Source organism: Ambystoma mexicanum, chromosome 11 (genome assembly GCF_040938575.1).
Source record: "Ambystoma mexicanum isolate Mex_15411 chromosome 11, UKY_AmexF1_1, whole genome shotgun sequence".
Taxonomy (NCBI): domain Eukaryota; kingdom Metazoa; phylum Chordata; class Amphibia; order Caudata; family Ambystomatidae; genus Ambystoma; species Ambystoma mexicanum.
In genome coordinates, this window is record NC_090934.1 from 355,754,785 (window position 1) to 355,781,983 (window position 27,199).

The window sequence follows — 27,199 nt, forward strand, 5'->3', positions numbered from 1 at the left end:
TCGCTCTCTCGCTCTCTCGCTCTCCTCTTCATGAACACAATAGCATGATAACATGCTGTGTAGGTGACTGCAATATGTCAAATGTTTGCCCATCATGTACACTCCCTTACCCATTGCAATTGCCAATGTTAAAATGTAAACCTTCACATGTCTACTTATGTCGAATTGGGCAATGTGTCGATATACCTCTAGTTCAATGCAAAAGGGATTTTTTTGTTCATCTTGGAGTGCATCTTCTTAAAAGCAAATGATTAATATTGAGATGGGAAAGATGGAATTAAACTATTTGCCTTCTGATACATCAATTGAACTGCCATTATTGTATCCCAGATCAATTTTACTCTGGCTGAAAAGTCATTTTTAGAAATAGTGGCAAACACTGATGCCCCAGGTCTAGTATGGTAGCTGCGGACCGAGAGGAGTGTGGAGAAGCCATGGAAAGTGTGATCTTGGGCAAATCATGTTGGATCTGTGTAACTGATGTTTTGAAATACTATACCGCACCCAGGTCTAATATAACTACATACTTGGATTGCACCAGCAAATTCCTTGCCAGTCGCCCAGTTACTGATTAAACATGTGTGGTTTCCTTCTGCATGGCCATTTTAGTTTGCAAAATAGGGTTTTAAAAGCTTGCACTGATGTATCTTTACCACATAATGCCCTTGAATTATTTTCCATGTCGTTTCTGAAATGGCACGGATTGTCCAAAATATATCTCTGGAAAAGAAAACAAAATGTAATGGATATGCTCCTATGGCCAGCTCGGATTTTCGTTGTTTCTTGCCTCCATGTGGTCTCCTCAAATGACATTGAGCGTACAGTAAGTGATAAAAATGTGAAAGTGTCATTTTTGTCTTATGTTGTCCGGCCTTTGGGAGCAGGTGCTTTAATAAATGTACTATAAGCACATGTAAAGCTCTTATTCCCGAGGGCTTTGGGAGCAGATGCTGACTGAAGGCAGCGTGGGGAAGGGTTGCCTGGCTTTTATATGCAAACGTGTATGTATTTGTTCCTGGTACACAACATTGTTATGATGAGGTTTACTGGCTACAGATGACAACGCCAATCGGGGCGGTTTCTTTTTTTATTTGGTGAGAATTTCGTTTTTAATTGACATCCTTGCTCCAGAGTTTTTGTCCTTCTGTGGCCGTCTGATCTGTTCTCATAGGGTGTGTACCCGTTGAATTTCATTGGAGAAAACGCAGGATTTACAAGGTGAGTGTAAAAAGCACATTCAGTGATTATAATACCGGTTTGCTTTCTGGGTTTCTAAGTTTGACAGCTGCACGCAACCTGACAGGTGCACACAGAAGTTACTTTTAATGTTTTTCAAAGGTGTCAGAAGAAATCTGATGTTGATGGATACAAAAGACTGCCAGTGCGTTTTTAAGATATTAGATCAAGTATTCCGAGAAACAGAAGTGCCGGTGAGTTTTACCGTGGATGTAAAGCCTTTAATTAAATTTATTTTGTCATGGTGTTCGCTGCATTCGAGCTTGCTTAATTCTCATTAAGTCGCCAGTCCCTGGTTTAATGGAGTTAGTTACTTGGAGGTAAATGCAGCTCTGTGGTAAAGAGCACAAAAATAATTTGCAACTGCAGAAATCCGGGCTACAGATTTAAGGATGATTGCGAAGTATATGGAACTGTAACTTTGCAGTGCCTATTTTGCTGTCTTTCAGAAAGCACGTAAACTAAATTGGTGACAAATGTGTGACGACTTCGCAGCATGATGTGCTTCAATTAAATGCCTGCTTTCCTGCTGCACTTTCAGGTAGTGCTTTCTCATAGGTCCTAATTACCTGTCGTTATATGATTGATACCCTTATAAGATTGCACCCCTGCTCGTTTTTCGTTTGTACAGTGTAAGAAGGATGTAAAATCAAAGGTCTTTGTAGTTCAAATTTGATTACGCTGTTGTCTAATGTACAATATTGTTGTGGCGCATGTCTCTTTTTGAGCATTTTTAAGAAAGCATGGAATATTGGGTGGTGCTGGCTCTTCCCTCTGTTGCTGCATGGGCATCCACTGATGGCAGGTAACTAACCTGGAATGTAGATCCTCTCCACATGCTTTGTAGTATTGAAATCAAGGACGTTGTTTTGGATGCATTACGTAGATTATTCACAAACGGAGAGTGTATGGTCTGTCGTTTTAGTATGTAACACTTATAATGCTACTGCATGTTCTATGTTTACACCCTTATATCTACGATCCTCACCCATAGATTAGAAGCCGACCTAAGCTCCCCGGCGGTGGCATTGTGTGCCATGAAAATAATTAAATACCTTGCTCTTATTTGAATATTGCTCTACTAGAAGCTGATAATGTCGGAGCTGTATCTTCTCCAGGAAGGGGTCGCTACGTTATGTCCTCAAGAACTAAATTAACTCCACATTTTAAGACTATCCACCTAAAAAAATACGTTTGAGGATTGTGAATCTAAATGGAAATAACATTGTTGGCGGTTGTCCTGAAAACCTATTGTGCTGAGGTGAGGGTGCATGATGAGGCCCAAAGATCACCACAATGTAGTGAGATGACTGTGGAAAATGATGCTATATAGATATATAATCCATCCCCCTTCACATTTTCTTGTTTAGTCGGAACATCACTACTGTCCTTTCATAACAAACTGACCTCACTTTTAACTTTAACAATGTATTACAGTTGAGTTGTTGCCTCAGAGTGCCTTTACCAAGGTAACCTGCCTGCAACCCCATATTGACACCAAACTCCTCAGTGGCTTGCAATATAATTATATTCCACATTTGTGGACACCTTTTCCCCATATTTTAAGTGATTGATCATTTGTGTGCGACGACAAGCCTGATGAGTCCACTGACAGCTGCATTACTTGACTAAGCATAAAACGAATGACTTGCTTAGGAAAAAGTGGCAGTATAAGGTAGCACTTGTATTTTGGAAGTTCAGCTTTTTGTGAGTTAATGTCATTAAACAGCCTTTCCTTAAACTGATGATCATATGCCTCCAAGAGCTTGAGACATCTCCCACAAGCTATCATCCTATGCATAAGCGTTAGCTGAAATAGAGGGTTACTATATAAACGTGTTATCATTTAGAAGTTATGCCACTACTTGAGAATTGTACAGATATTCTGTGTTGTATTTCGACTGTTAGATTTCATGTTTATTTGATAACGGCATATTCGGTGTAGATGTAAGTGCCAGTCATAGAAATATTACTCACATCACTTTTTTAAGTGTTTTTCTTTTGTGGCTATCTTCACACAATGTTTTACAGACACATTGATTTCTTTGGTATGTGCATCGTGCATGAAAGAGTATTTTCACTTTTACACCTGTCTAGCTGGTGACAAAAATGTCCCCCGCAAGCGTTGGCAGAAAATAATTTATAGAAGTACTTTGCATTATTGGCAAGATTCAGACGTGCTGTGTTTTGAGTGTTATGTTGCTGCAGTTGAAAAAAGATCCTAGTTTCTAGTAAGAGTTCATTTAGTTTGTTGGGCAATCTGACCAGTCATTCTAAAGGGGTTGGTGCAATTGCAGTAAGCCATATTTATCAATACAAACATGATATTCCGAGAACTACGTTATGTTGGATTTATTTCTAAAGTATGGGGCTTCTGCAACAGAGGGTTAATCTGACAACGTTTACATTCTCATCGCCTTTGCTTTGTTGATGCCAGCCTGCAATTACTGTAGACTGACTTGCCCGTGGTTGTCCGACATTTGATCTTTATATATCTGAAGTACAAAATATTGTACAACTAAAAAAGAAGAGCGATTAAGTGCCGGGTATGGTGCGATAGCTACTGGGGGTTTAAGATGATGCTGTCCACTTCCCAAGCCGACACACTGGAAAAAGTCATAGTGGCATTTTTATGGAGTTAATAATTACTATCCTTTTTGTATTTAGGATTTATTTTGATGATCTTTTTTCCATTTCGTTATTTTTGTTTACAAAGATTCCTTCCCAGTTAGTTGAAATCTCACACAGTATGTAAAGCATGTTATTTTAAGCAGGATTGTTTTTACTGAAGACCACTACTTTCAGGTTTTGCCCTGGTAATATTGATCTAAAGTGTATTCATATTTGTGATTTTATGACTAATCTTGGTGTGAAATTAATGGGAAATGGTGATCCGGGTAAAGCATGTGATGAGTGTCTAAATTAAAACATGGGCTGTAGAAATCTCAAATTAAGGAATTTCCTATTACTTATTTTGGCCGAAAAATAAATAAATGAATTAATAAGTATGTGCAGGTTGCTTTCTGGTTTACTGTAAACATGTTGGGGCAGAAACTGACCCTGATGCTCCGGGTAGGGTTTTTAGAAGGGTGGGTTGAGGTGAGGACACGTGAGTGATAATGTAAGTGTAGAAGCAGTTATGAACACATTAAATAAAAGTACAGGTTGTGTATTACAACGTGGCCCATGGTGATTTGCTTATGCATTTTGCCATCCAGTATTCTATAAAAAATTGTATCCGAATGACAATGAATGTAGAATTCTTTTTCAAATGATTAAAGATGTGAGTAACCACCAATGCGCACATTATTGCATATTTTATTAATTGGTTTCGTTTTTGGCATGTCACCTCGTATTGTTTAACTGGATTTCCTTATGTATGTTATTACCGCTGTTGTACATTTTTAACTTACACTTACTTTTCACAAGCATTAGCTTATTCTATACTGTCCCATTCTGTGAACACTCGTATACCTTTTTTTTTTTTTTTTTAATGTTCGTGTGTATTCTCAAGCATAATTGAATGTTGCAGTTTTTCCACTTTAGCAAAGTGCTGGGCCTGTTATCGCTTCTGGGTGGGCTTATCGTGACGTTGCAGTGCGTTTGCAGATTGGTTTCTGAAGCATTGTCCTTAGAATTAGTAGCAGTGTTTTGTTAGTGTTGAATTACTAGAAGGTAGATTTGCCATTGCTTCCTTGCTGCTTAACTTAATAGACCCCATTTAAAGCGTGTGTACCGATAGTATAACGTATGCAAACACGTGCATTGTATTTTCAGATGTTTGTGAGAATGTGTTCAAACCCCTTAAAGTACTGCCGTTAATTTTCTGTTAGTCGTAAATCTACCTCTTCCAGAATTCCTAACTGGGGCGTAAATATTCAGAGTAAATACTGATTACTTTGGGTCACGAAAATCCCTTATCAGTGGGTTTCCTTAGTAAGTGTGTGTAGTCATTACACATGATAAAAGAAATGGCTATGTTACAACTATTTTGGCAATTCACAATGGCTTACTGTGAAATATGTTCACCATTAGACAGTAAAATAATGTTCTGCTGGTAATCCTTTTAAACTTTGTTTTAAGGTCCGATTGTCACCGTTCAGCAGTATGCGTATTACCAAGTATGGTTGTCCTTACCAATAGTTGCGTGTGTGTTAGTTTCATACATGGGGGAAAACATTGTCACTGTATGGTAGATGGCAAGCGTACCCTTTGGCTGGGGGTTCTACATCCAATATGTTTGGCTGGTAGCATGTCACAAACCTAGGGAAAAAGTCTTCATCAGCAGAAAGGCCATGGTTTTTAAACATGCAATAAAAAATGACATGTTACATCTTGGTAACCCGTAGGGATCAATCAGTGAGTTTAGTGCTCATCTAGAGAACTGAGTGCAACCTGCAGTCTCAAGAGTAGAAGAAATCTGACATAAAGCTCTAAATACAGATGCGATATCGTTAACGTTTTGACGCCTTTTTTATTTTTTATAATAGCAGCAGAACCCTGATACTATTCCTGGGCCAGATTTCCTAGTTGGGTGTTAAGAATAATACGAGAGGTTTTTTTGTTACATATATTTGTAAATCCACAGATGCCTGTAATACCTAATATATCGCGTTGCTTGTTGCCAGTACAGCACATGAAAGGCAGTTTATTGTTTTGGTTTAAAATCAACCTTTACAATTCCATGCGTACAAAAATGATTAATCCGTTTCTGGGAGGAGATGCTAATTTCCAAACAGGTGCTTAAAAGGATGGCTAGTTTAGAGTATTTTTCTCCAAGCTTTCATTCTGCCATTAGCTAATAAGGAGAATTATGCTAGCACGTTTGCTAAATCCACTCCAGGCAGTCGGGATTCTGTTGGTATGCTGCCAGAGATTTTAACCGGTATGCCTCTTGTTAAACTGTTTGAAATGTCTGTTTGCAACTTATTATACAGTTGTGATTATGTATTTATTCTCTATATTTGCAGGGGGACAAGCTGTTGAATGCATTACAAAATTAACGTGTGACTTTTTTTTGGGGGTGGGGAGGGAAATTATATCCATGAACTATCCCTACATACGTGAAAAGGAAATGGACTCACCCTGTAGTTATTTGAACTTAATCGCCGCTGTCGTTTCTGTCTTTGGAATATAACATTTGCTTTACTTGCAATAGCATGACATATGGTATTGGTGTGTGTACTGTGCACACTTGCCACTGGCCATTTAGAAGAAATGGGGGTGCTCATTGTACGTGAAGAATGGAGGGCGGCGAGTGACTTTTTTTATGCCAGTGACTTTTTTCTGCCTTGCTAGCTGGCAAGTATTTGAGAATGTGTGTGTGTATATAATACACACATACATATGTGAATGTATTCTCTAAAGAACACAAAACGTCAAATCTAGATGTTAGACTTGCAAAATCCGTTTATTTTCAACTTTGACTCCTTTGGACTCTGAATTAAAAAAAACTCTTAGCTGTTTTAATATGTATCTGGATGAAAAGACTATGTTAAAATGTTTCCCTGAGGTCATTGGAGGTGCACAGTTAAGTCGGAAGCCACGAGTACTTTGAAATCGATTTTTTTTCGTACCACTGTACTTAATGGACTATTTTTAATGTAAAGGCAGCGTGCGTTGCATATATGCTAGATCGTCCAATTAGGTACGACATTACCAGGGTTTCCGTGCACAGTGTGCATCGGGAATTCCATGCACGGCACACACTGGTGTAAAGGACGGCAGGGGAGATGGCGATACGGGTTGAGGCACTTGTCCTAATGTATTAGAAGGCTGCGGGCTTAGTGGTGCCTGTCACATGCCAGATTAGTGCCTCTGGAAGGCTGGTGGATCTCGACAGTCTCAAGATGTCATCACACATAATTTGTCTGTGCGTCCCCATTGTTTAAATGCATATGTTACGACACATTTAACAATGTTGGGATCGTAGAAAATGACCAGCAGAGTTGTTGGTATTTTATAACCGGGTCTATGCCTAACTGTTCAAGTTGTATTTGATTTAAATTGCAGTGTTAACAGTGGAAGAACTACGTCGGCGAGGGCTCAGGCACACTCGTCCTATACTTAAACAAAAAAAGTGGCTTTCAGTAAATTGAAGGTGCTTATCTGTAGTGCAGATTGACATGATGCTCGTCCAGTGTCTTTAAAATCGGAATGTAATATTTCGGGACTGGGTATTGTTGACTGCACTGTGCACCAATTGGAATAGGCTTGGGGCGAGGGCAGCGGGTTATTCCAGAATTTGTCCACGAGGAACGTATACATGTCAGGCAGGGTACAATTTTCCTGGTTATGTGTACATATAAAATAAAAACTAGTGTTGTAATTTCAGGGTCACGTTTGATGAAATATTTTCCTTCCCCGTGTCGAGGCAAATCGGCACGAATTGTATTTAGTGCAGCTCATGAAAACGTGGAACTCACACCGTAGAGGTAACTTCATTTATGTTTTCCAGTTTTATAAACGGTGATCAGACCTGGAGGACTTTCGCTGTACAGAACGAGAGAGCATAAAAGGGTATCGCTGCCGAAATAATCTGTTATGTTTGTATAGCCCACCGTCACCAACGGAATTGGTCCGCAGGCGCTCTGGCGGATCTGTAAACAGGAAGGACAGGTAGGATTAGTCGGGAGGAGGGGAGAAGGAGAGTGGGAGAAGTGGTGTGGTTTTGGCAGCTTCAGCTCGGTATACCCCGTGTGCTGGGCTTTGGTGCTAGTATCGGATCTGGTGAGGCCTCGAGTGCTGTGGTTGAAGTTTGTGTGGTTGATGCGATGTCCTAAATAAAGTGTGTGCATTGTAGAAACTTCGTCCCTGCTCTTAACTTGAAGGCGAAAACAAACTGATGCTCACGCCACGGACAGGAGGGTCAACACTGGGTTGTTGAATTTAAAAAGACAGCTTGGTTGTGCAGATGGTTTAGGCTCTTCCACGGCAGTATAGAGGAAATGACCCTGCATTGCATCTGGGGATCTAAGCTCAGACCATTGTCATGTACAGTGCTCGGTTTAAATCTAAGTGGGTTCTATTGTTTAAACCTTACTTTTACATACATCACAAGGCGGCGCATATCCTTTGGGCAAACAAATTTCTCTGAAGTTAACGATTTATATATATTTACGTCTTTGGAGGCTTCTATGAAACGTACACCACCCCGCCCCACGAACGCAATCTCTTCAGGCAAAAACGATGCATCTTAAATAGGCAAATACTTGTTCGAATTGAACGTCCTTGTCCAAGAGGTTTCTGTATATCGGCTCTGTCACCCGATTTTGGGTTCCTGCAGAAGGGATTTTCTTGGGAGGAAACTGCAGTGCCACCGACCTTTGTTGGGGTGCTTGCATCCAGATCTAGCTTGTGTTCAATCAATGTTCACTTCTCCAAGTAACCATGTCAGCTCCGTGAGGGGCACTGCATATCCAAGTTTGTTTAATCACGGGAAAAATGTACTCTAGAGAAGCAATATTTTGTCATGATGTTTTTTTAATAAACTTTAGTTGGTCCTTAAAACGGAGAGAAAACAAGCTGTTTGCTTAGTCTTGTTAGCAACGCAATCGTTCTTAAATTCAGATTCTCGATAGTGTCAAGCCAACAAATGCCTCAGGGTGTCCGAATGTGCACTGGTGGACCTACAGCGCGCTTCTCGATGGGCTCCTTTTAGCCTTGTGCCCCCATGTGGAGGGGGTACGCGAGTCCAGTATCCATTTCCTTTGCACGCCACATTAAATAAAGCCACCATTTCTAATGCATTACTCGCCATGTTCTGCTCAATACAGCATCTGAAACGTGCGTGTAACATTTTGATGCATGTGGGGGTTAGTGCATCTCTTTACCAAGGGATATGTGCGAGCATTCTGTGGAGGAATCGCGTGCATTTTAGTTTGGGGATTAGTCGCAGCTCTGATGTTCAGGGTTTTTCTGTATGTGATGGTATTGGTTATTCATTTATTATGCAACATTGGATTGCTATCGACTCGCAATAAGTTGTTTGCATTTAATTGTTTTTGTAATATTTACTCATTTTTGATAGATTGGTCTCTTGGAAAAGATCTGCTCCCAGATGCATTTTATTCTATCCGGTTTCTCTTTTATTGGAGAGAATATGCGCATGATAAAAAAATTCAAACTTAGATTGCGTCCGCTTCTCTTCATGGAGCAGTGGAGCACGCTCTAAACAACGTTTTATTATAGCGGGATCATCTTAAAAACGTATGCCAACATGTCCCAAGTAATTCTGAGAAACCTATCCGGTCCTGCTTTTTCTTTTTTTATTCTGGCACCCGCAGTGCACAATTTAAAATGGGAACATCTAAGCTACACGTCCCAGTTAATTCTCTGCATTCTGAACTGGGTAAGCATACCTCGAATGGCCAATGGCCCGGTGCTTTTTGGCATGGATACAAACATGTTTTGTAGTGATGGTTTGTGGCTGTAATATAGAAACCTAAATGTGATGGGGCTTGAAGTATGCAATTGCAACAGGAGAGACTTTATATTGTATTTTTCTATGTGCACATACACCTATTAACATTTCAAAGTACTGTGAAATCGAACCCAGCTCTCCATTTACCAAGGTCGGCGACACATGATCAGATGTCCACCATTTGTAACAACCATAACACTACTTGATGAGTAACATTTACCAGCTTTTGTGGGAACTGTTTGATCATGTAATTGGCTTTGGCAATCATTTTTTCCCTAAGGCTAAACAGGAACGCGTTTCACTACGCTGCCATCATCCATACATAGCCTCTGAAAGGTCATTGAGGGTCATATACATAAGAATGTGTGTATTATTGCGGCCATTCGCCACCATGGTGCCCAGTGTCTCCTTTCGAGCCTCACACTAGCATACCATCTGATTATTCGGTCTGCTTGCTTTCAATAATTTCTATAGAGATTTCTATTTAATGATATTTTTCTATTCTTGCGCCAATATAAAATACGATGGGGACTGTTTCAACATTTTGTGAGCTTTCAATTTTGAGAAATGTTCCGCGTGCACTTGCAGATTTCTGTATTTAGGTCAGGTAGCTTTGTTTCCCCTGTTACAACACACCTTGCTCAACATTGAGCAGCTCCTGTTTTATCTCTGGAAAATGTGAGATTAACAGGTCAGTACAGACTGCATCATTTAAAAGTGTTTTAATTCAAATGTGTTTGTTTTCAGCAGGCTATTTGCAGGGAGAGGACCACCGGTGAAAGCCTAGCGCTTCTGTTTTTTGGAATACATTTTTTTTTTAACTGAATTGGCATTTTGGTTCTGTCGGTATTTTAAAGATTTTTTTTTTGTTCTATTTTTTTCTCCATCCTACACATTGACCAAGAGGCACGTTTTCAGTTGTTGCTTTCTCTCCATTTGTAACATTTGGACAAGCATATATCTGACAAACCTGGGGGACATAATCGCTAGTTTTGACATACACTTGTTGCAGTAACCCATTGACCCTACTTGGTCTCCAGCTTTGACTCTGCTCTCATGCCACTACCATGTTGTCTCTCCTACCTCCGAGATAACATTGTGAAAGACAATGTTTGTATGCATGTGGGCTACAAAATAAGGCGGTGGTGCCCAACACTGATTCATGTGAATCAAGTGTTTGGCCACTCCTTTCTCAACAGCACTTGTTCACCCTGGCTGATGGTGTAACCCCTTTTTTAAATGTTTTTTCGTTTGGTGGCCTTTGCATAGAGAGCATCCCTGCAAGCATGAAATTGTTTAATCAATGGATCTGAAACCGACACTCTTCAATCATGTGAGTGCCAGTTATTTGCAGAGTAATCACTGCCTATATTCACACATGTCAGTGAAAACCCAAAGGCAAGAAAGGGTCTGCTGCTAAGTAGAAAAACACTATCCAGTGTCGGTATTTGAATTAAAGAAAGTGGAGTATGTTGTCAGTTTTATTGGGCAGTGGCAATATTTTCTGTTTATACATTTTCCTGAGATAGTGTTTAGAGTTCACACTTTGCTTGACACCTTAAAATGTACTTTCTTTTTTTACAGTGTTTTTTTTTTATACTGCGGTTGTATATTGTCTTGGTTTAGTCAACCAAGGTTTGTATAGCAAAGTGACCACATGACAAACTGCCATCTTCTATTTATTTATTTTTTTTATTTATTTTTTTGTATTTTGCACATTCTACCAAATCAATGAGCGTCCAGGGTGGATGGGTTTCCATGCACTGTAGAAGTTTCCTACTTCGTGTTGCAGAAAACATTTGCAAATACCTTTAAATTTATTATGGCTAAAACCAAACCCCACAGCTGGCCATATACCAGATCTGAGGGAGGGACAAAAGGAAGTAAATACATGACTTGTTTAAATAGTTTTGTTGATTTTGCAGGAGTATTTGAAGCCTAGGTTTTAAGTGAAATGTCTAGCATTAACTAGTGTGTGGTTATTCAATTTTACTTTCCCACGCACCAATTAAAATATATATTTCTTTTTAATCAAAAGCAACGATTTTTTCTTTTGAAGTGCGGAAAGCTTTACAGGGAATGTTTGATAACTGGAACATGAAACAAAGATGTGAAGGGTGGGTTCAAGACATTCTGACAAAGCGCACACTGTATACAGTAGCTTGTTTGCGTATTATTTTGTGTACGTAGTTGCAGGATAAATGCTTTTAGTTTCTGCCTCTGGTAGGTGGAGAATAGTGATTTGCCTGAATCAGAACAAAGATTCCAAGATGAGCAATTTAGTCTTTGGACCTCATGTTCTCCCATCTCTAGTTTACCATTATATTCTAAAGAACATGGGGATTAGTTTGTGTTTGGCGCTTATTCCTTCATTGTGCTTTGCCTCCTTAGGGAAGCCATTACCAACTGTTTCCCTTCCCAAATGCTGTATCGTCCTGCAGTAATGTCATTGCACATGATTATAAAATTCATCAACTGCTATGACATTACAGTAAGTGTGCTATGTCTTTTTCTCTGGCAGGTACGTTTTGGGGGATGCTGTTTAGGTAAGGGAACAAAATAGTTTATTATTTTTAAAGCAACCTCCTGTCTTCCCGCCACTGTGTGCAGTGTAGGTCTATGGGGAGAGTGTGTGGGGCATACCCAATAACATTTGAGATGTGTAGCCGAGCAGTTAACTAGAGTATTTATTTCACTTCAAAGTTCTAAGTGACATCATATACAGCTCAAGCTTTGCTCTCGTCAGCCCCGTTGTAACTCCGTTAACCCTCGATGGGATAAAGCCCTGTATCTGAAATTTACACACCTATCATTCTAAACATGCACGCTGTTACTAAGGGCATGTTATTTTCCTTTTAGGTGTCAAAACAAGTGATATTTTTTGAGGACCGTCTTCAGCTGCTTTACCCCTTTCTATGACCTCCTTTTGAAACCAGTTAATAGGTAGTGGTACTATTGATGATAATGCTTGAAATTGTATGTTTGCGGATTTAGGTGCTGTGCCGTTTTTGCATCTCCTTAAAGAAAGGACCGTTAGCATGGATAGTAGCAACCACCTCCTAGCAACAGAAAATGATATCGGGTGTATTTGTGTGTGCTTCCGATTAATCCCTGTGGACAGCGACACTGATATGTAACCGTTTGCTGCCTCTTCGAGCAACCTCACACGTCTGGTGTTAGTTTGGTAGCCCTTTATTTGCGATTTCTGTCTGAGCGTTTGCTTACGTGCAAAGCGTATACTCCTACATAAGTGAAGGTAAGAGCTTTTTTGAAGCACGTTTTAATCTTGTTTTGAGCTCTGTGTTCTGTTAATTTAGATTTTTCGAAGCATTTTCACATGCTGGGGAAAGTTAAATATGTTGAGACGTGTCTAGCAGTCTGTGTATCGCATCCAAGAATGGTTTACTTAAAGACACATCGCTACATTTCTCAACACATTGAGGCCCCTGTCCCTCACTGTCCCTCCCATTTCGGCCTTGAAACGCAAACACCTGTTGTGATTTGGGAGATAGGTCCGCACCCCTTTTGTATTTTGTGAATAGTTTCTTTAAGACTCATCTCTTAAAACAATATTTAATAATTGATTTTAATCCATGTCACATGGATGATGCTTCTTAGAAACAAACTCTGTGGTCATAGAGATTTGATATGTGCTGTTTTTCCACTGCAGTCAAACACATTTTATAGCAGCAGTGTTAATGAAGCAAACTCTTGAGCTAAGCCTTTTGTAACTATTTCTTGTAACGTGCAAGAGATGGCCATTGTGGCACGGTGGTAGTCCTCTTTCCGGTCTCGACCCCCTTGCTAGCCAGCGTCCATTTTGCCATTCATGTTTCCCATATTGTCTTAAACTTTCTGAGAAGGTGGGGGCTGTAACGTGTTATGATACTTTTGGTGATTGATTGTATTATTGATTTAAGTGGACTAACTTAACTTTTTTCCTGTCCTTTTTTAAATGTATCAATAATTTAGGTCTACGTCGCCTTTTCTACATTCTTTAGGATTTCCCTGTTTATTGGGATTGTCTTTGCTACTCGATCATCTAGAATTCGTTGGGTGGTTTAATGGTACTTTGTGGTAGTAAAAATGCTCGCCACTGACCTTTGTTGAATTCAATGTACATTAGTGGTGTCCAAGGTCACCCCTTCCTGATTAGTGAACTTGACCACCCCGTCCACTACTGTGGATAAATCTGGTTGCACATGTCCAAATGGAGCATGGGCCTGGATCCCACCCATTTACGAATGGATGAATGTACACTTTATATCTTGGATTTAAGCTATGCTCTTGATTTTACGTGCACTCTACTAATATTGCTGTTATGAATTGCCATACAGCAAAGTTTTTCTAGCCCACAAATCACACAAGTCGTTTTTATTTTCGATAATTGATGGCTATTACATAATTCCTTTGGATTGTGAATTTCTACCATTGGTACTATATTTTCTTTTTGTACGTAGCATATGACCTGCACAGTACAGTAGCATGCCAGTTCTGTTGTTCAATGAACAAATGCATCCATCTCAGGGATCAGTGTTTGACCTCATGGCCACAGGTTTCAATCTCGATAGGTCCACTTAGCCCTTCTTCCTTCCAACGTCGATAAAATGAGTACCATTGAACTGAATAATAATGAACAGTTAGTGTGTAGGGTCAGATGACCCCTTACTGGGGGGGTGAACACATTTGTTCCACCAGTACATTACTCAGTTACGTTTAATATGATCTTGCTGGTTCTACTGACATTTTAAACTAGTTGGCCTTGTGGCTTAAGTCACCAGAACCGTGGGATGAAATTATTGGATATTTAATATCGGTTAACTGTAACATATTTTTATGTATAAAGTTAGGTTCCCCCTATGTAAATTCCGAAATGCTGGCCATAGGGGCTAAAAAGCTAGCTAGCTGTTAAGTATATATCGTTAACAGCATTTGGTGGGCGCAAGATCATACTGCTACAGAACCGTAACTGGGTTCAGTAACAAATGCAATGGAAAAGGTGTGGCTCTCAGAGTACCAGAACACAATATTGCGTTTGTGTGTGTGTTGCGTGTCTCCTATCTGTGTGTGTCTGAGATTGTCTGGTTAGTTACATCAGCACAGTGCAACAATTCAACACCCCGTAAACATTTTTGCTCATATTTTAGCGTGTATGACGAGTTCACTTAGTTCAAATAGTTACCTACATGTGGGCATCTTACCGACACCAACCCTTTGCAAAGTTGGGCCCCATAAATGTGCATGTACTAGCAAAAGTGACCCACATAATGCATCTTTGTGATAACGCTTCAATTTAATGTATAGAGTGCAAATGTGTCTACTAAATGACACGTCAATGCAAACCGTGTTTTCCACTTGCATGTTTGTGGATAACACCAGAGTTGCGCACGTTTGCCTGTGAGCCTCTGGCTCTTTATGAATTAATACTTCTAAATCTAAGTGTGTCCATGATGGAACATCACGTGGCCCACATATAAAAGTGCCTATTGAGCGACCAGTAGTGTAGCACATGTGTCTGCGTCAAAACACCTGTGTGCAAATAGGAGTCTAAGAAGCATGTTTGCGATGAGACATCAGCCCACTTTTTTGTGTGTTTTTTTGATTTGTGTATGCCAATTGATGGTACAAAATACATATTGAAATTTCTCTTATTACTCAGAATGGTTGGCATGGACACTTTTTTTTTTTAACTTGTGCTAATCCCCAAAGCTTCTTAGATAAATAAATCGGACTAGGTTACGGCTTAGTAGTTTTCAAATAATGTACAGGTAAACTTCATGGCAAACTGACAGGTTCTTTAACAGTGCTGAAAGCAAATGCAAAAGTTTCGTATATCTCTGCTGTATTATATTGTTAAGTGCACTGTTTCAATAATGTAAAGAACTGCCTTGTAATTGTGATTTGTAATCCTCATGCAACCTATAACGAGCCCAGATACCTCCGGGTGTGGCGCGCTATACAAATAAACAAAACATGAACGGAAAAGGTAATTAATGCTGGTTTGTTTTGAAGCTCTTTATTTAATTAAAGAAAAGAACATTCTACGAAAAACAAGTGCCTTTTTTTAAAAAAGTGGTAAAAAAGAGAGTATTCGGTTACGATCTCTTGGGCATCCTTCATGTGAAATTTTACTTGTCCGTGTAAATTGTGACTGCTTTAAAAATCCTTGGAAGTGGAAAATGTATGGTCAGTCCTACGGTGTCCCTGACCTGTGAACTCTCATTATACAACTGATGTTGCATACAACTGAGCTGTTGCACTTTCTTGCCTCAATGGCTATTGTGCATTTAGCAGTCACTCTAAATACTAAAACATCTGTATTGTTGTGACTCTAAATTTAGCCTGTATGTATTTTGTGCAGCTTTAATAAGTGCCAAGGACGAGTATGCTCGTTCTTTTTGCATAGACTTGGTATAATAGCCGGGCACTTAGGTGCCCGGCTATCATACAAGTCTATATTGAACTGATTTCAATTGTTCTTTTTGGGTTTCTGTTTCACAGTTTTTGATTTCCATAGAAAAGTGAAAGGAGCACTCTACACCTACGGTATTTGATAGCTGGAATCCTTACTTATGTCAGCAATCGCAGGTTTCCTTTTCCCACCCAGTAGTTCCCAGGTTGCCTTTTCATTGCTTTCTGCTGCCTTTTCGAATTTTAAATACAGTAGCTTTTGCCCCTCTGGTTGGTGGTCACTCTTTTTGCTGGTACGTTAATAGTTTGCAATTTAGAGCACACAGTTGTGTAGTGACTTCTCTCCCCTGTCCCCGTGCTCTGAGCTTGTGTTTGGAATGCCTGTGGAATGTTGAGCAAGTGTTTGTGTTTTAGTGTTCCCTGACAGTAATTTGAAAAGGAGTGGCTTGAGTGAGAGGGTGCCTGGTGGAGGTGGTTTTATACGTTTCTTGTGAACTTACCTGATGCCTATAATCCGGTCTACAAAAGTTACGCACCCTAGCATGGTCTCCCAGTCTTTCATACACCTTAATGCAGCTTTGAACAAATCTCATTTCAGAAGTTATAAAGTGACCTAAAATACAGATGATCACTAATCTGATAGGAGTGTATATATATCCAGACAGTAGCAAACTGGGATACTGCTTTTAGAAATTTTTAGCTATGGCAAATGTAATATAATTATATTGTGGGAGTAGCAAATATTGCATTTATTTGACCGGATGTAGGGCTTTATTAATGCCATTGCGTTTCCGTTTGTAGAGTACAAATGTGAACCTTTACGTTCATGGTAAGGCTTATAAATGCCAGTCCTACAGCCTCCCTCCCCACCCCACATTGGTGGGATTCTCTGTGTGGCGTTAACTTGGCAGTATCGTTGGTTGGCAGTCCAGGAAATACGGACGAAAGACCCACAACAAAGCATTTTTCTAGAAATATATATATGGTTGCTTTATTGTAATGTCCACATATTATTTTGTTTTTGAAGGATGCACTTGTGAGTTTCCTTTTATCCACGGCCACAAGAGAACTAGTGGAAGCATATAGCTTTGAGGCCCATGCACAAGATGCCCCATCTTATAAAGGAAAGGAGTACTACTTACAGACAGTATGGGGATCTAGTAGTCCTGGCCATGACGCATTTTCCGAGCATTGGAACGGTAAACCCATTTGTATAATGGGGTATTTACACATGCCTCTATTAAGTGGATTCTCGGAGACTTAATGGGGCGCTGTTGTAAACTTATGGTTGTGTGTAGGATGGTGCCTCCAAACCACCTATACTGTTATACTTCTAGCGTTTGTTGTAGTGCAGTAATATTCAGGATTTTCATGCGAGTCCTATTTTATTTTAAAAATAATGCACCACCATGATGAAGCTAGTTTTTTTGCCGTCAAGCCTTTTGTAAAATGTCACATATTGAAGGGGATCAAACCAATTACATTTTTGCTAAGGGGTGATGGGATATCTCATAAAAACGTAGTGATTAGGGTCTTTCCTCCCTTTCACTAAACTTTTTAAAGCACATTTTAGCTGTAAATTAGCAATACATTTTTGACTACCATACAACTTCCTTGACGATGCTTAATCCTAGCTAGCCACTCCTGCACACCCTCCCACATTCAAGTCTGCTATTCTACTGCATAGGTTTTAACATCTTGAACACTCACCTGATTTTATGTTTTGTAAAGTCTTGCCCCTTAATGTTTAGGAAGAGGCGTGCGCGCATGTTGAGACATCCACCCAAACGTTAATGTAATTTTTTTTCTGTTTTGAAAAGCACTCTTTGCAGAATGTCCTCTTTCCTGCCGAGGTTAACGCGGGGTTGCTTTTGCAATGTTCATGACGGTTTCTGTAGATGAGGGGAGTGAATGTGTGCCAGTGGGGTGCGGAGGGTTATGCAGGGCATTGGGGAAGTCAGTCACGTGCATTAGGCGCTCCTTTATCGCTCTGTTTATTGCTCAGCTGATATTCCAACATGGCCTATTTAATGTTTTTTGTGACAGTTATGTAAACGTTCTAAATTAAATCAGGTTAGATTTCTATCGGGCTACTTCCTGACATACTACCCTAGTCTTAATTATTAAAAGTAACACTATTAATCCTAAAGATTTTTCACGTGCTCCTTTGAAAACAATGGATTTTCCCTTTACACTGTGATGCTGTTTCACAATTGTAGCAAGTAAACGTTGCTTGCCAAGAGTTTATGGGGTTACCAATTATAGAAAAAAGTGGTGTCATTATCCAGGATATCTGGAGGCTTAATAGTAAGTCATTGTTTTACAAAACTGTACCAGATTTGTGGTGTGCATGTTTTTCTCTTTCTAGATAGTAACTTTATCCCCATAAACTGTTACGGAGCCTGGAGAATTGGAATGCGTGTTTTTTTTTTATGGCAGATAACCTACATGATAAGCATCCCTATAAAGTACATACAGCTCTGAACCCTCTTTTTAAACAGGAATTGAAGACTGACGAGGAGAACAGGCCTAGTCATTGCAGCACTGCACAACGCCCGAATCCCATGGAGGACATGCAGGATCTGTCCGAACATCCAGTATGTATCTGCTTCCTATGGGTCCTTGGGCTTGTACGACATGGCATATGGTATTAATAGATTTGTTTGTGTTTCTTGTTGCCTTATACCTAGTCAGGTCAGCAGCTCACTTACCTGACTACAACCATAGGTAGGGTTCGAAATTGGGATTTGATGAACAGGAGTTAAAACTAGGTCCTGGATATCGGGCATCATTACGTAGGAAGGAGCTTCCTCTGGGGTACCAGGAGCTAATACATGGCGTGCTGCAAATTTAAGTGTCTCATGAGATGCAAATGTAACATTTTGTCCCTTCATGTACGATATATGGTGCTGTAAATGTGCTGTGGGTGTGTCCTAATGCTGCTTTACAAACCATCACAATTACACAAAGTTAATGCAACATAGCTGTTTGTATGACACCAGTTGCCTGGGGAGCTAAAAGTAGCTCCTGGTAGCTGTTGGTGTCAAGGTAACCAGGTTCTCCTAGGCCAGAAACAGGAGCTAAATATCTCCCAGCAATTTCGAACCCTGTCATGGAAGTTTTAAAAGTTGTTTGCCAATTAATTATTGAAACTAGCACTGTGTTTTTCTTTTAAATGTTTTAAATTAGGCCTCACATTCGTATGAATGTTCCAGTAAACCTCTTTAAGCTACAGAGTCAAAACCAATAGAAAATTGCATTCAGTCCAGGGTTTAGCCGATTTTAATTTGGTAATGGCTGATCTTTTTCAATTAGTACTCTTCTTGGTAGTGAGATCTGTCAGATAGGATAAATTGGTTAACAAAATAGCTTTTGGGTTCAGTGAACGTTTTTTCTTGTTGTAGAGATGGGGTGAGTAACGCACGTTAGCACCCTAGAAGGGGGCGCTGGCCAATCAGGAGGCCTGGAATGCGGGCTGGCTCCTACTATAGAAGCCTGCGTTCTGAGCTGCCTGATGTCAGCTGGTCAGCACCACCTTCCTTCCTTCTCTGCTCCCCCTCACCTCCCGTGTAGTTTTCTGTGCTGGTGCTAAGAAAGATTCATTAAAATAAACATGCTTTCTGAGCTGCATGGCGGTTTAGTGTCACAACTCTCTATCTCTGTTGATGTTGTAATAGTCAACATACAACTGACTTGTAAACGTCATTGGTGAGGGATCATCTGGAGAGCAGCAAGCTGCAGTCGCATGGCCCAAGAGGCTAAGGAGTGCATTATTTCTGCTTTTTGACCCCCTCCCCCTCCAATTGATTTACCATTCATAGGGCCTCATAAGTTTGGCAGTCGCCTTGCCGGTAAAACCCGCAGGCTGCTGCCAAACCTGCGAAATATTCTGGCGCCCGCGAATGGTCAATTACCTAGTCATTACGGCACTGTGCAGGTGGCGGAATGAAATGCTCCCCATTCGAGCCCAATAGGGCTCAAATGGGAATGGGGAGGTCGTATGCACCAGCACCATTCAGAATGGTGCATCCGACATGCTCTGCTCGCGGGTGCCGGTACACCCGCCAGGTCAGACCTGGCAGGTGGGAAGGCACCCTTGAGCACAACTCGTAGTTTGCGGGTCCGGTAACCACGGTACCAGCAAGCTTATGAGTACCCTTTTAACCGGACCGGCAAATTATGAGGCCCATTGTCTGCCATGAGACAACCTATAGTATTTTAAGATGTCCAGCAGTTGAAATGTCCCAAATATCAGCCTTTATTTTCTGAGTGTCATTATGCTGCAGTTTGCTGATTTTGAAGCGGAGTACTGAATAATATATATTTGTCAGAATCCCTGGCTGTTGTCATAGGAACATTGTACTTCAGAGTGTAAGTGATTTCAATCCGGCATGTGCACAAAAAGTTGTCTAAAAGTTAAATATTCTGAATGATACACCACTCATATCACACCCTTCTCCTGGAACCTCCCCCCAGCCCCTGGTGGTCTGCGCAAAGGCACGTTTCAGTTCTTGGACAAATTCTTGTGGGGCGTGGTCTTCCCCACATTGCAGGTTGTAGGCTGCCTTGCGGGCCTCTTGAGGGTTTCTATGAATAGAAAAATGCTGTAGGATGGCGGCCCTATAGGTGGACCATCTTGAATGGTTCTGATCCTCCAGCCCAGCAAAGAAGCTGGAGTATTCAGGTGAAAATGTCCACTTGACATACTGAATACAGCTTTGGCTGTCGTTCAGGTGAAAAGTCTCCCATTTGCTCAAACAATTCAAGTTGCTCCCAAACTGAATATTTGTCATTTTTGTGGTAGGGTGTGATGACGCTTCGAATAGCTTTGATTTGCTTCAGGGGATCTTTCAGTAAAGCTCTATTAACTTTGTTGGACTTTTTAGTTCTGGTCACCCTGGTCCACTCATCCTCTGACTCAGAGGCACTGCTACCAGAGGTGGCTGTCTGATCTTCTAGGCTCTCCCTGATTCTGCAAACTTGGGAATGGCTGGCAGAATGTAGGGGCCTAGTCTCTTGGGAGCTGTGGCGCTCAGCAGAGTCTTATGACTCTCTCCTGCTCCCAGGATTGGCTGAGTCCCCCTCCCCCCAACAATCCTAGCTGGGAAGAGATTTTTAAAATGCTCTTAGTGGGCCTAGTCTCATGGAATTCCCCACCAAATTTTACTGACTCTCTAGGTAGGGGATATTTATGAGGCTCCAGTTCTGATCCTCCCCTCACTGGAGTCTCCCTGATCAGAGAGGCTGGCCCTAATATTTGGGAACCTGTACATAAATGCCTGGCCATCCATTTCTGGGAGGCGTTGATCTGTCAGTCCCATATTTCCCATTATGTTGAAGTCTACCACCCCGTGGCCCTTGGCTCATATGAGCCAGTGGACATGGGGGTGGCAGAGCTCATGGAATTGAAGGGATTAAAGTCCCTGATGCCAGGGTTCCTGAGGTTATGCTCAGGGTTTTCTCTATCCGATCTTACCTCATCTTTCATCCCCTACTCCCTAATGACATGCCAGAATCTGACCTTTTTGCTCCTCTATGAAGGCCTTACTGGTCTCTATGAGCTGTTCTTGCATGGCTATCGGTCTATGGAGCCTGTCATTCTTTTCACAGAGAGCCTCATTGTCTCTGCTTCCTGTTTCAATTGGGAGTATTGGGCACATTTTTTCTGCAGGAGACTCACCTCCTGAGTTTGGTCCTTTTTGGCCTGATTACTCTTTGCCAGAACATCCTCCACCCGCAGGGTGTGCTCTAACAGCTTTTCATAATCCATTTTGATTTCACTAAATTCCTGAAGGGCCAGGATTTTCTTCTAACTTTGTTTTTAAATGGCTGACTTCCTGGCCTAAGGCGTCCCTTTCCTGAGTTAGAGTGCCCCTTTGTGCAGCCAGGTCGTCCCTCTGTTTTTTGAATGCACTAGCTTTCCTGGTGCTCTTCATCAAACTCTGCTTGGGATTCTAAATCTTTAATGATTAATTTATTTTCCCCTTTTAATTTGTCTATCTGTTCTTGTAAGACGACCATCTGTTTTACACAGATTCTATTAAAAGTTAATTGTTGGTCCAACTTTTGTTGACCTCTATTGAAGAGGGTCCAACCTTTCCTGACACTCTTTTTGCAGTGTCCGTACCTGGGCATTTTGCTCTGCATTCTTTTGCAGTAAGAGCGTCAGTTCTCCTTGTAGTTTGGAGGCATACTGCCTAGCCTCTGTTTCAGCTTCCTGGCTACTCTGGAGCCTTTGCTCTGCAGAGTCCAAATTAGTCTGGATTTTCTGCATTGCTTCCCCTTGTCTCTTTGTGAAGTCTACATGGTCTGCATACTTTTCCTGTATAACTCCTATGTGGAGGTACAGGTAGGCTGCTATTTTGGCAATTTTGCATTGCTCCTCTTTTATTTTGGGGGTCATGTACAGCTCACTGAGTGCTTGATGTAATGGCCCCTTGTCCTGTCCTGTTATTAAAGTTGGTTTCAGTGACTTCTTGTTTTATTCTCTGCAGCCATACCTGTTCGTCCTGTTCTACCCATTCACCCCTGACAAACAATTTGTGCAGTAGATTTTCCCTTGCAATATTGGTTTCCACTCGGGTCGCCATTCCGGAAATATCAATTTCCTTCTAACTTATCTCAGGGTTACTTTACTTTGCAAACAGGCCCAACTCCTTTGAGTATTTACTTTCAATGGTGTTTTTACAGTGTAGCACAGTATGGTAACCCAACAAGGTGTATGTACCCAGTCAGCTAGCACGCTGTGTTAGACTGTCACAAGTGGTTATGTCTAATTCAGGATCTCGCAACGAGCCCCCAAGCTGTAAGTGATTTCAATCCGGCACATGCTCAAGTCAAAGCTCAGCATTTGGTGCACAACTGAAATCCTTATATTCTGAAAGAGATACCGCTCATCACACCCTTCTCCTGGACCACCCCCTCCCTGTCCCCCCCCTTGTCACACTAAACAAGGAATCGGCTGGTTTGCAAAGGTAAAAAATTATGTATTTAAAATGTAATCCCAATATGTTTTAATAGATAAACAACAATCACCAATGGGGTGACAGAACACAGAATAATATCATTTATACACGAGGCGTAAGTAATGAGTAAAACAATTGTAGCACAGAAAATAACTTTTATGTTGGTTCAGATCAGATAGCTCTGTGGTTAGCAGTTCCCTCTGCAACACCCCTCAACCCCCAATAGGCAATGTAAAGAGATAGGAGGAGAGAGCAGGTATTCAGGAATGGCACAAATCAAACCGAATATCAGTCCCACTTTCCCCCTTGCAAACACAAGAGAAAAAGGAGTTGACTGTCCAGCTGTCAGAATGGCTTTTAAGATTGTCTTTAGAATGGACTGGGCATACACCAAATCTTGTCAAAAATACTGAAATGGTTATAAATTCCTATGGGAGCCGCTTTGAACAGTTGCGCACAAGCAATGATTTGGTCAGCAGAAAACAATGAAAATCTTAAGGTCCAAGTCGGAAGCAGTTTAGAGCTATTTTACACGTGTAAAAATTTCAGATTTCTAAAATCGCTGCAAACTTTTCATTGCGCAATATTCGCGATAACGGGAGAGGTTTTGGGTTCTATGGATAGCTATGGATGTTGGATAGGAGTTGAAATTTCGTTTCGAGGGGATTGGGTCCTCTGACGTATTCCATATCTGACAGTAATCACCACAGCTGTGCTGCTCCGGAAAATCTTTCAGCGCCTGCGTCAATGACGTCGATATGATGTCCTCGAGGGCCTCCGTCGAGCCGACGTCACCAGATGTTATAAGTAGGACGCACGACGCCCGTAGCCTCAGTTCTGTTTTTTCCGCGAACGTGTTCGCTTCGGAGATCGGCGCGCCGCGATTCTACTGAATCCTGTTCTTTCGGTTCTTCAAACCAGTTTTCTTCCTTGAATATTGTATGATGTTTTCGGCTTCTTCCACCCCCCGGTCCAGGTTTAAGAAGTGGCGGGTGTGCGGGTTCAAGATGTTGCTGACGGGCACGCACGCCGCTTGCCTCTGGTGCCTCGGGGAGGACCACGATAGGGATGACTGTGTCGACTGCCAATCGCTCACATCGAAGGCCTTGCGGGAGCGTAAGAAGAAGCTGTCGGTCGGTAAGGTGGCCAAGCCCCGGAAGTTGCGTTCCACTGGTCCCGCCATTCCTCTGCCTCATCAAGGCACTCCAGGAAGCGCCGTCACAGGTCGCCTTCCTCGTCCAAAGACTCCACCCATCAGTGGGTTGCTTGTCCCAACCAGCATTCCACTCCTGAGGTATGGGATTCCTTCCGAAAGGAGATGTTGGCGATTTTCCAATCGCAGGGCTCTGGTCCGTCCACGTCGCCGAAAGACGCCGGCCGTGACCGTTCTGGAGACGCTGCTCGTAGGCCTTCGGGCTCGAGCGGTCGTCGCGACCACCAAGTGCCTTCGAGGTCCCGGTCGGACAAGGATGGCCGCTCTAGACATGCCCGTTCCAGGTCCTGGTCCTAGACGCCCTTGAGACCGCTAGAACCTGTGAAGTCTTCGAAGAAGTCATCGGCGCCCAAGCTGTCGAGAGACCCGCTCCGCCCTCGAGGCCTGTGTCGATGCTGTCGGCGCCGCGCTCTTCGTCAACTCCTATTCCGTCGACGCCTTTCGAGGCGGCGTTGTCAGGGGTACCCCGTGGCACAGTGCAAACCCCCAGAAAGGCTCTGGCCAAGGCTAAACATGTCTTTGTTCCTTTTTCTGTACCCTCCTTCCAGCCTCTGGATTATATTTCTGAGGTGGATGAGGGGTCTGAGGAAGGTGAGGTTCCTGATGACCTCCTTTCCTTTCTGGTCATAGCCAACTTGAGGACCTCCCTCCCTCATGACGCCAGTGGTCTAGACACCTCTCCGGAGGTGGAGTTTGGTAGGGCTGAGCCTGGCACGCATGCCGCATCCTCATACCAGCGCCTGATGTTGAGGGTCACGGATTACCTGGGGTGGTCACCCCCCCACCCCCTGGGGATTTTCAGCAGGATGACCTGACTGATATCCTCGACCAAGGTCCACCAACTGACCCGGTGCTGCCATTCCATATGGCCTTGCAGAGAAGGGTGGCTGCAGCTTGGACTTCTCCGGAGAGTCTTCTCCGGAGAGTCTCCCGGCAGTGAGCAAGTCCTTGTCGAAGAGAAATCTTCCAGCCAGTGGCGACCCCTGCTACTTGACCACGCACCCCACTCCGGAGAGTTTGGTGGTGCAGGTGGCTACGGCCCCCACAAAGCAGGCATCGTACCCTACCATTCGTTTTGATGGCTGGGCGAAGGTGTTTTTCTTCTGGGGGTATGGCGCTTCAGGCTGCCAACTCCGTTTGTGCCTTGTCTCGTTTCACGCAAAATCTGTCGAACTGTGTTTCCTTAGTGGCTGATCATATTCCCGAAGGGGAGGAACGGGATGGTTTTCTTGCTATCGTGCAGAGTGGCAAGGATGCCATGTGTGAATCCGTTCAGTCGGGTCTGGACATGGTTGATTGCGTCAGCCGGTCCATGGCGGCGAGGGCCGTAATACGAAGGTTTGCGTGGTTGAGGTCGGGGTTTGGTCCTGATGTTCAAGCCCGGCTCCTCAACATGCCCTTTGATGGTGAACATATTTTTGGCAGCTAGGCTGACGAGCCTTGAGAGGTTGCAGACCTCCAAAGCTGCAGCGAAGTCATTGGGCGCTGCAGTTTGCCAACCTCCACCTTTTTGTCCTAGTGGACAGCAATGGAGGAGAGGTCCCTTTTTGGTATTACTCATCCTTTAGTAAATCGAGAGGAGCTGCAAATCTAAGGGGCCACCATAGGAGTGCCAGAGGTGGAAAACAAGGTACTCGAGGTGCCAAGGCTGCTCAAGCAGTTGCCTCTTCGCCCTCAGGCACTGCCGCAGCCGCTGCAGCTCAGTCATGAGGCCCATGCTTTGCCGGTTGGGGGAAGGCTGGCGCAGCATCTTGTAGAATGGCGTGCCATTACTTCAGATGTGTGGGTTCTGGAGATCATAACCCACGGCTACCGTCTTCCTTTCTGGCAGAGGCCTCTCGACAATCCACCAGGGAATCTCTCTTTGAAGAGTCCGGATCCATTCCTTGCGCAGGAAATTCAATCCCTGCTGGAGAAAGGCGCCATAGAACTGGTGCATGTAGCGGAGAGGAACAAGGGATGGTATTCCCCTTATTTTTTGATTTCCAAGAAAGACGGGGATTGAGACCCATCATCGACTTGCGTGGTTTGAACAAACTCCTCAAGTTCAAGATGGTTACTCTTTCTCAAGTCCTCCAGGCCCTTCAACTTCAGGACTGGTTGGTGTCTCTAGATCTCAAGGATGCTTATTTTCATGTACCGATCCATCCCAAGCACAAGAAGTACCTGAGGTTCCCGGTTGGCGACTCACACTTTCAGTTTCAGGTCCTGCTGTTCAGATTGACCTCCGCCCTAGGGTCTTTACCAAGCTCATGGTGGTGGTGGTGGCAGCGTATCTCAGGAAAGGGGGGATTCTCGTCTACCCCTACCTGGATGATTGGTTGATCAGGGCTCGCTCTCCTGAGCAGGTCCTGGATCATCTGTCCGTCACCTGCCACTCCCTTCACACGCTGGGCTTCTCCCTCAACTTAAAGAAGTCCCATTTGACACCAACTCAGCGGCTCCAGTACATCGGGCAGTGCTCGACACATCCCCGGGGCAGTGTTTTCCTCCCTAGGTGAGGGCTCACCACATTCAGCAGATGGTGCACAAGTTTCAATATGCCCAGAGTCTCCCAGCGTTCGAATTCTTGAGGTTGCTCGGCCTCATGGCATCCTGCATTCTTCTGGTGCCCGAGGCCAGGTTGCGGATGAGATCTCTGCAATGGGCACTCAAGCCCAGTGGTCACAGTCCTCCGGCAGGATGTCGGACCCCGTTCAGGTGCTGCCCTCGGTTGCCCAGGACCTTCTGTGGTGAGCCGTCAAAGGCAATTTGATGAAGGGGGCTCCGTTTTGGCTACCCTGGCTGGAGGTGACTATCGTGACGGATGCGTCCCTCACGGGATGGGGAGCTCATGCCAACGAGCTGACAGTCAGTGGTCGTTGGTCTCCGTCGGAGTCCAGACTCCATATCAATCTGTTGGAGCTGAAGGCCGTCAGGCTTGCCCTGAAGGCTTTTCTGCCGGCTGTGCGA

General features: G+C 42.8%; 1 protein-coding gene across 9 annotated transcripts in view; it reads left to right on the forward strand.

Moving 5' to 3' along the window:
* Positions 1–27,199, forward strand: part of EYA3 (EYA transcriptional coactivator and phosphatase 3) — a 2,553,793-nt gene that overhangs the window by 321,007 nt on the left and 2,205,587 nt on the right. For 6 of the 9 annotated variants that reach the window (XM_069623074.1, XM_069623072.1, XM_069623073.1 and 3 more), the window contains one exon: positions 18,571–18,666. The exons of the other annotated variants lie outside the window; for them this stretch is intronic. In XM_069623074.1, coding sequence (XP_069479175.1) covers positions 18,634–18,666 — 33 coding nt within the window. In that variant the 5' untranslated portion in view covers positions 18,571–18,633. The remainder of the gene's footprint in view (positions 1–18,570; positions 18,667–27,199) is intronic. 9 annotated transcript variants of the gene reach the window in all.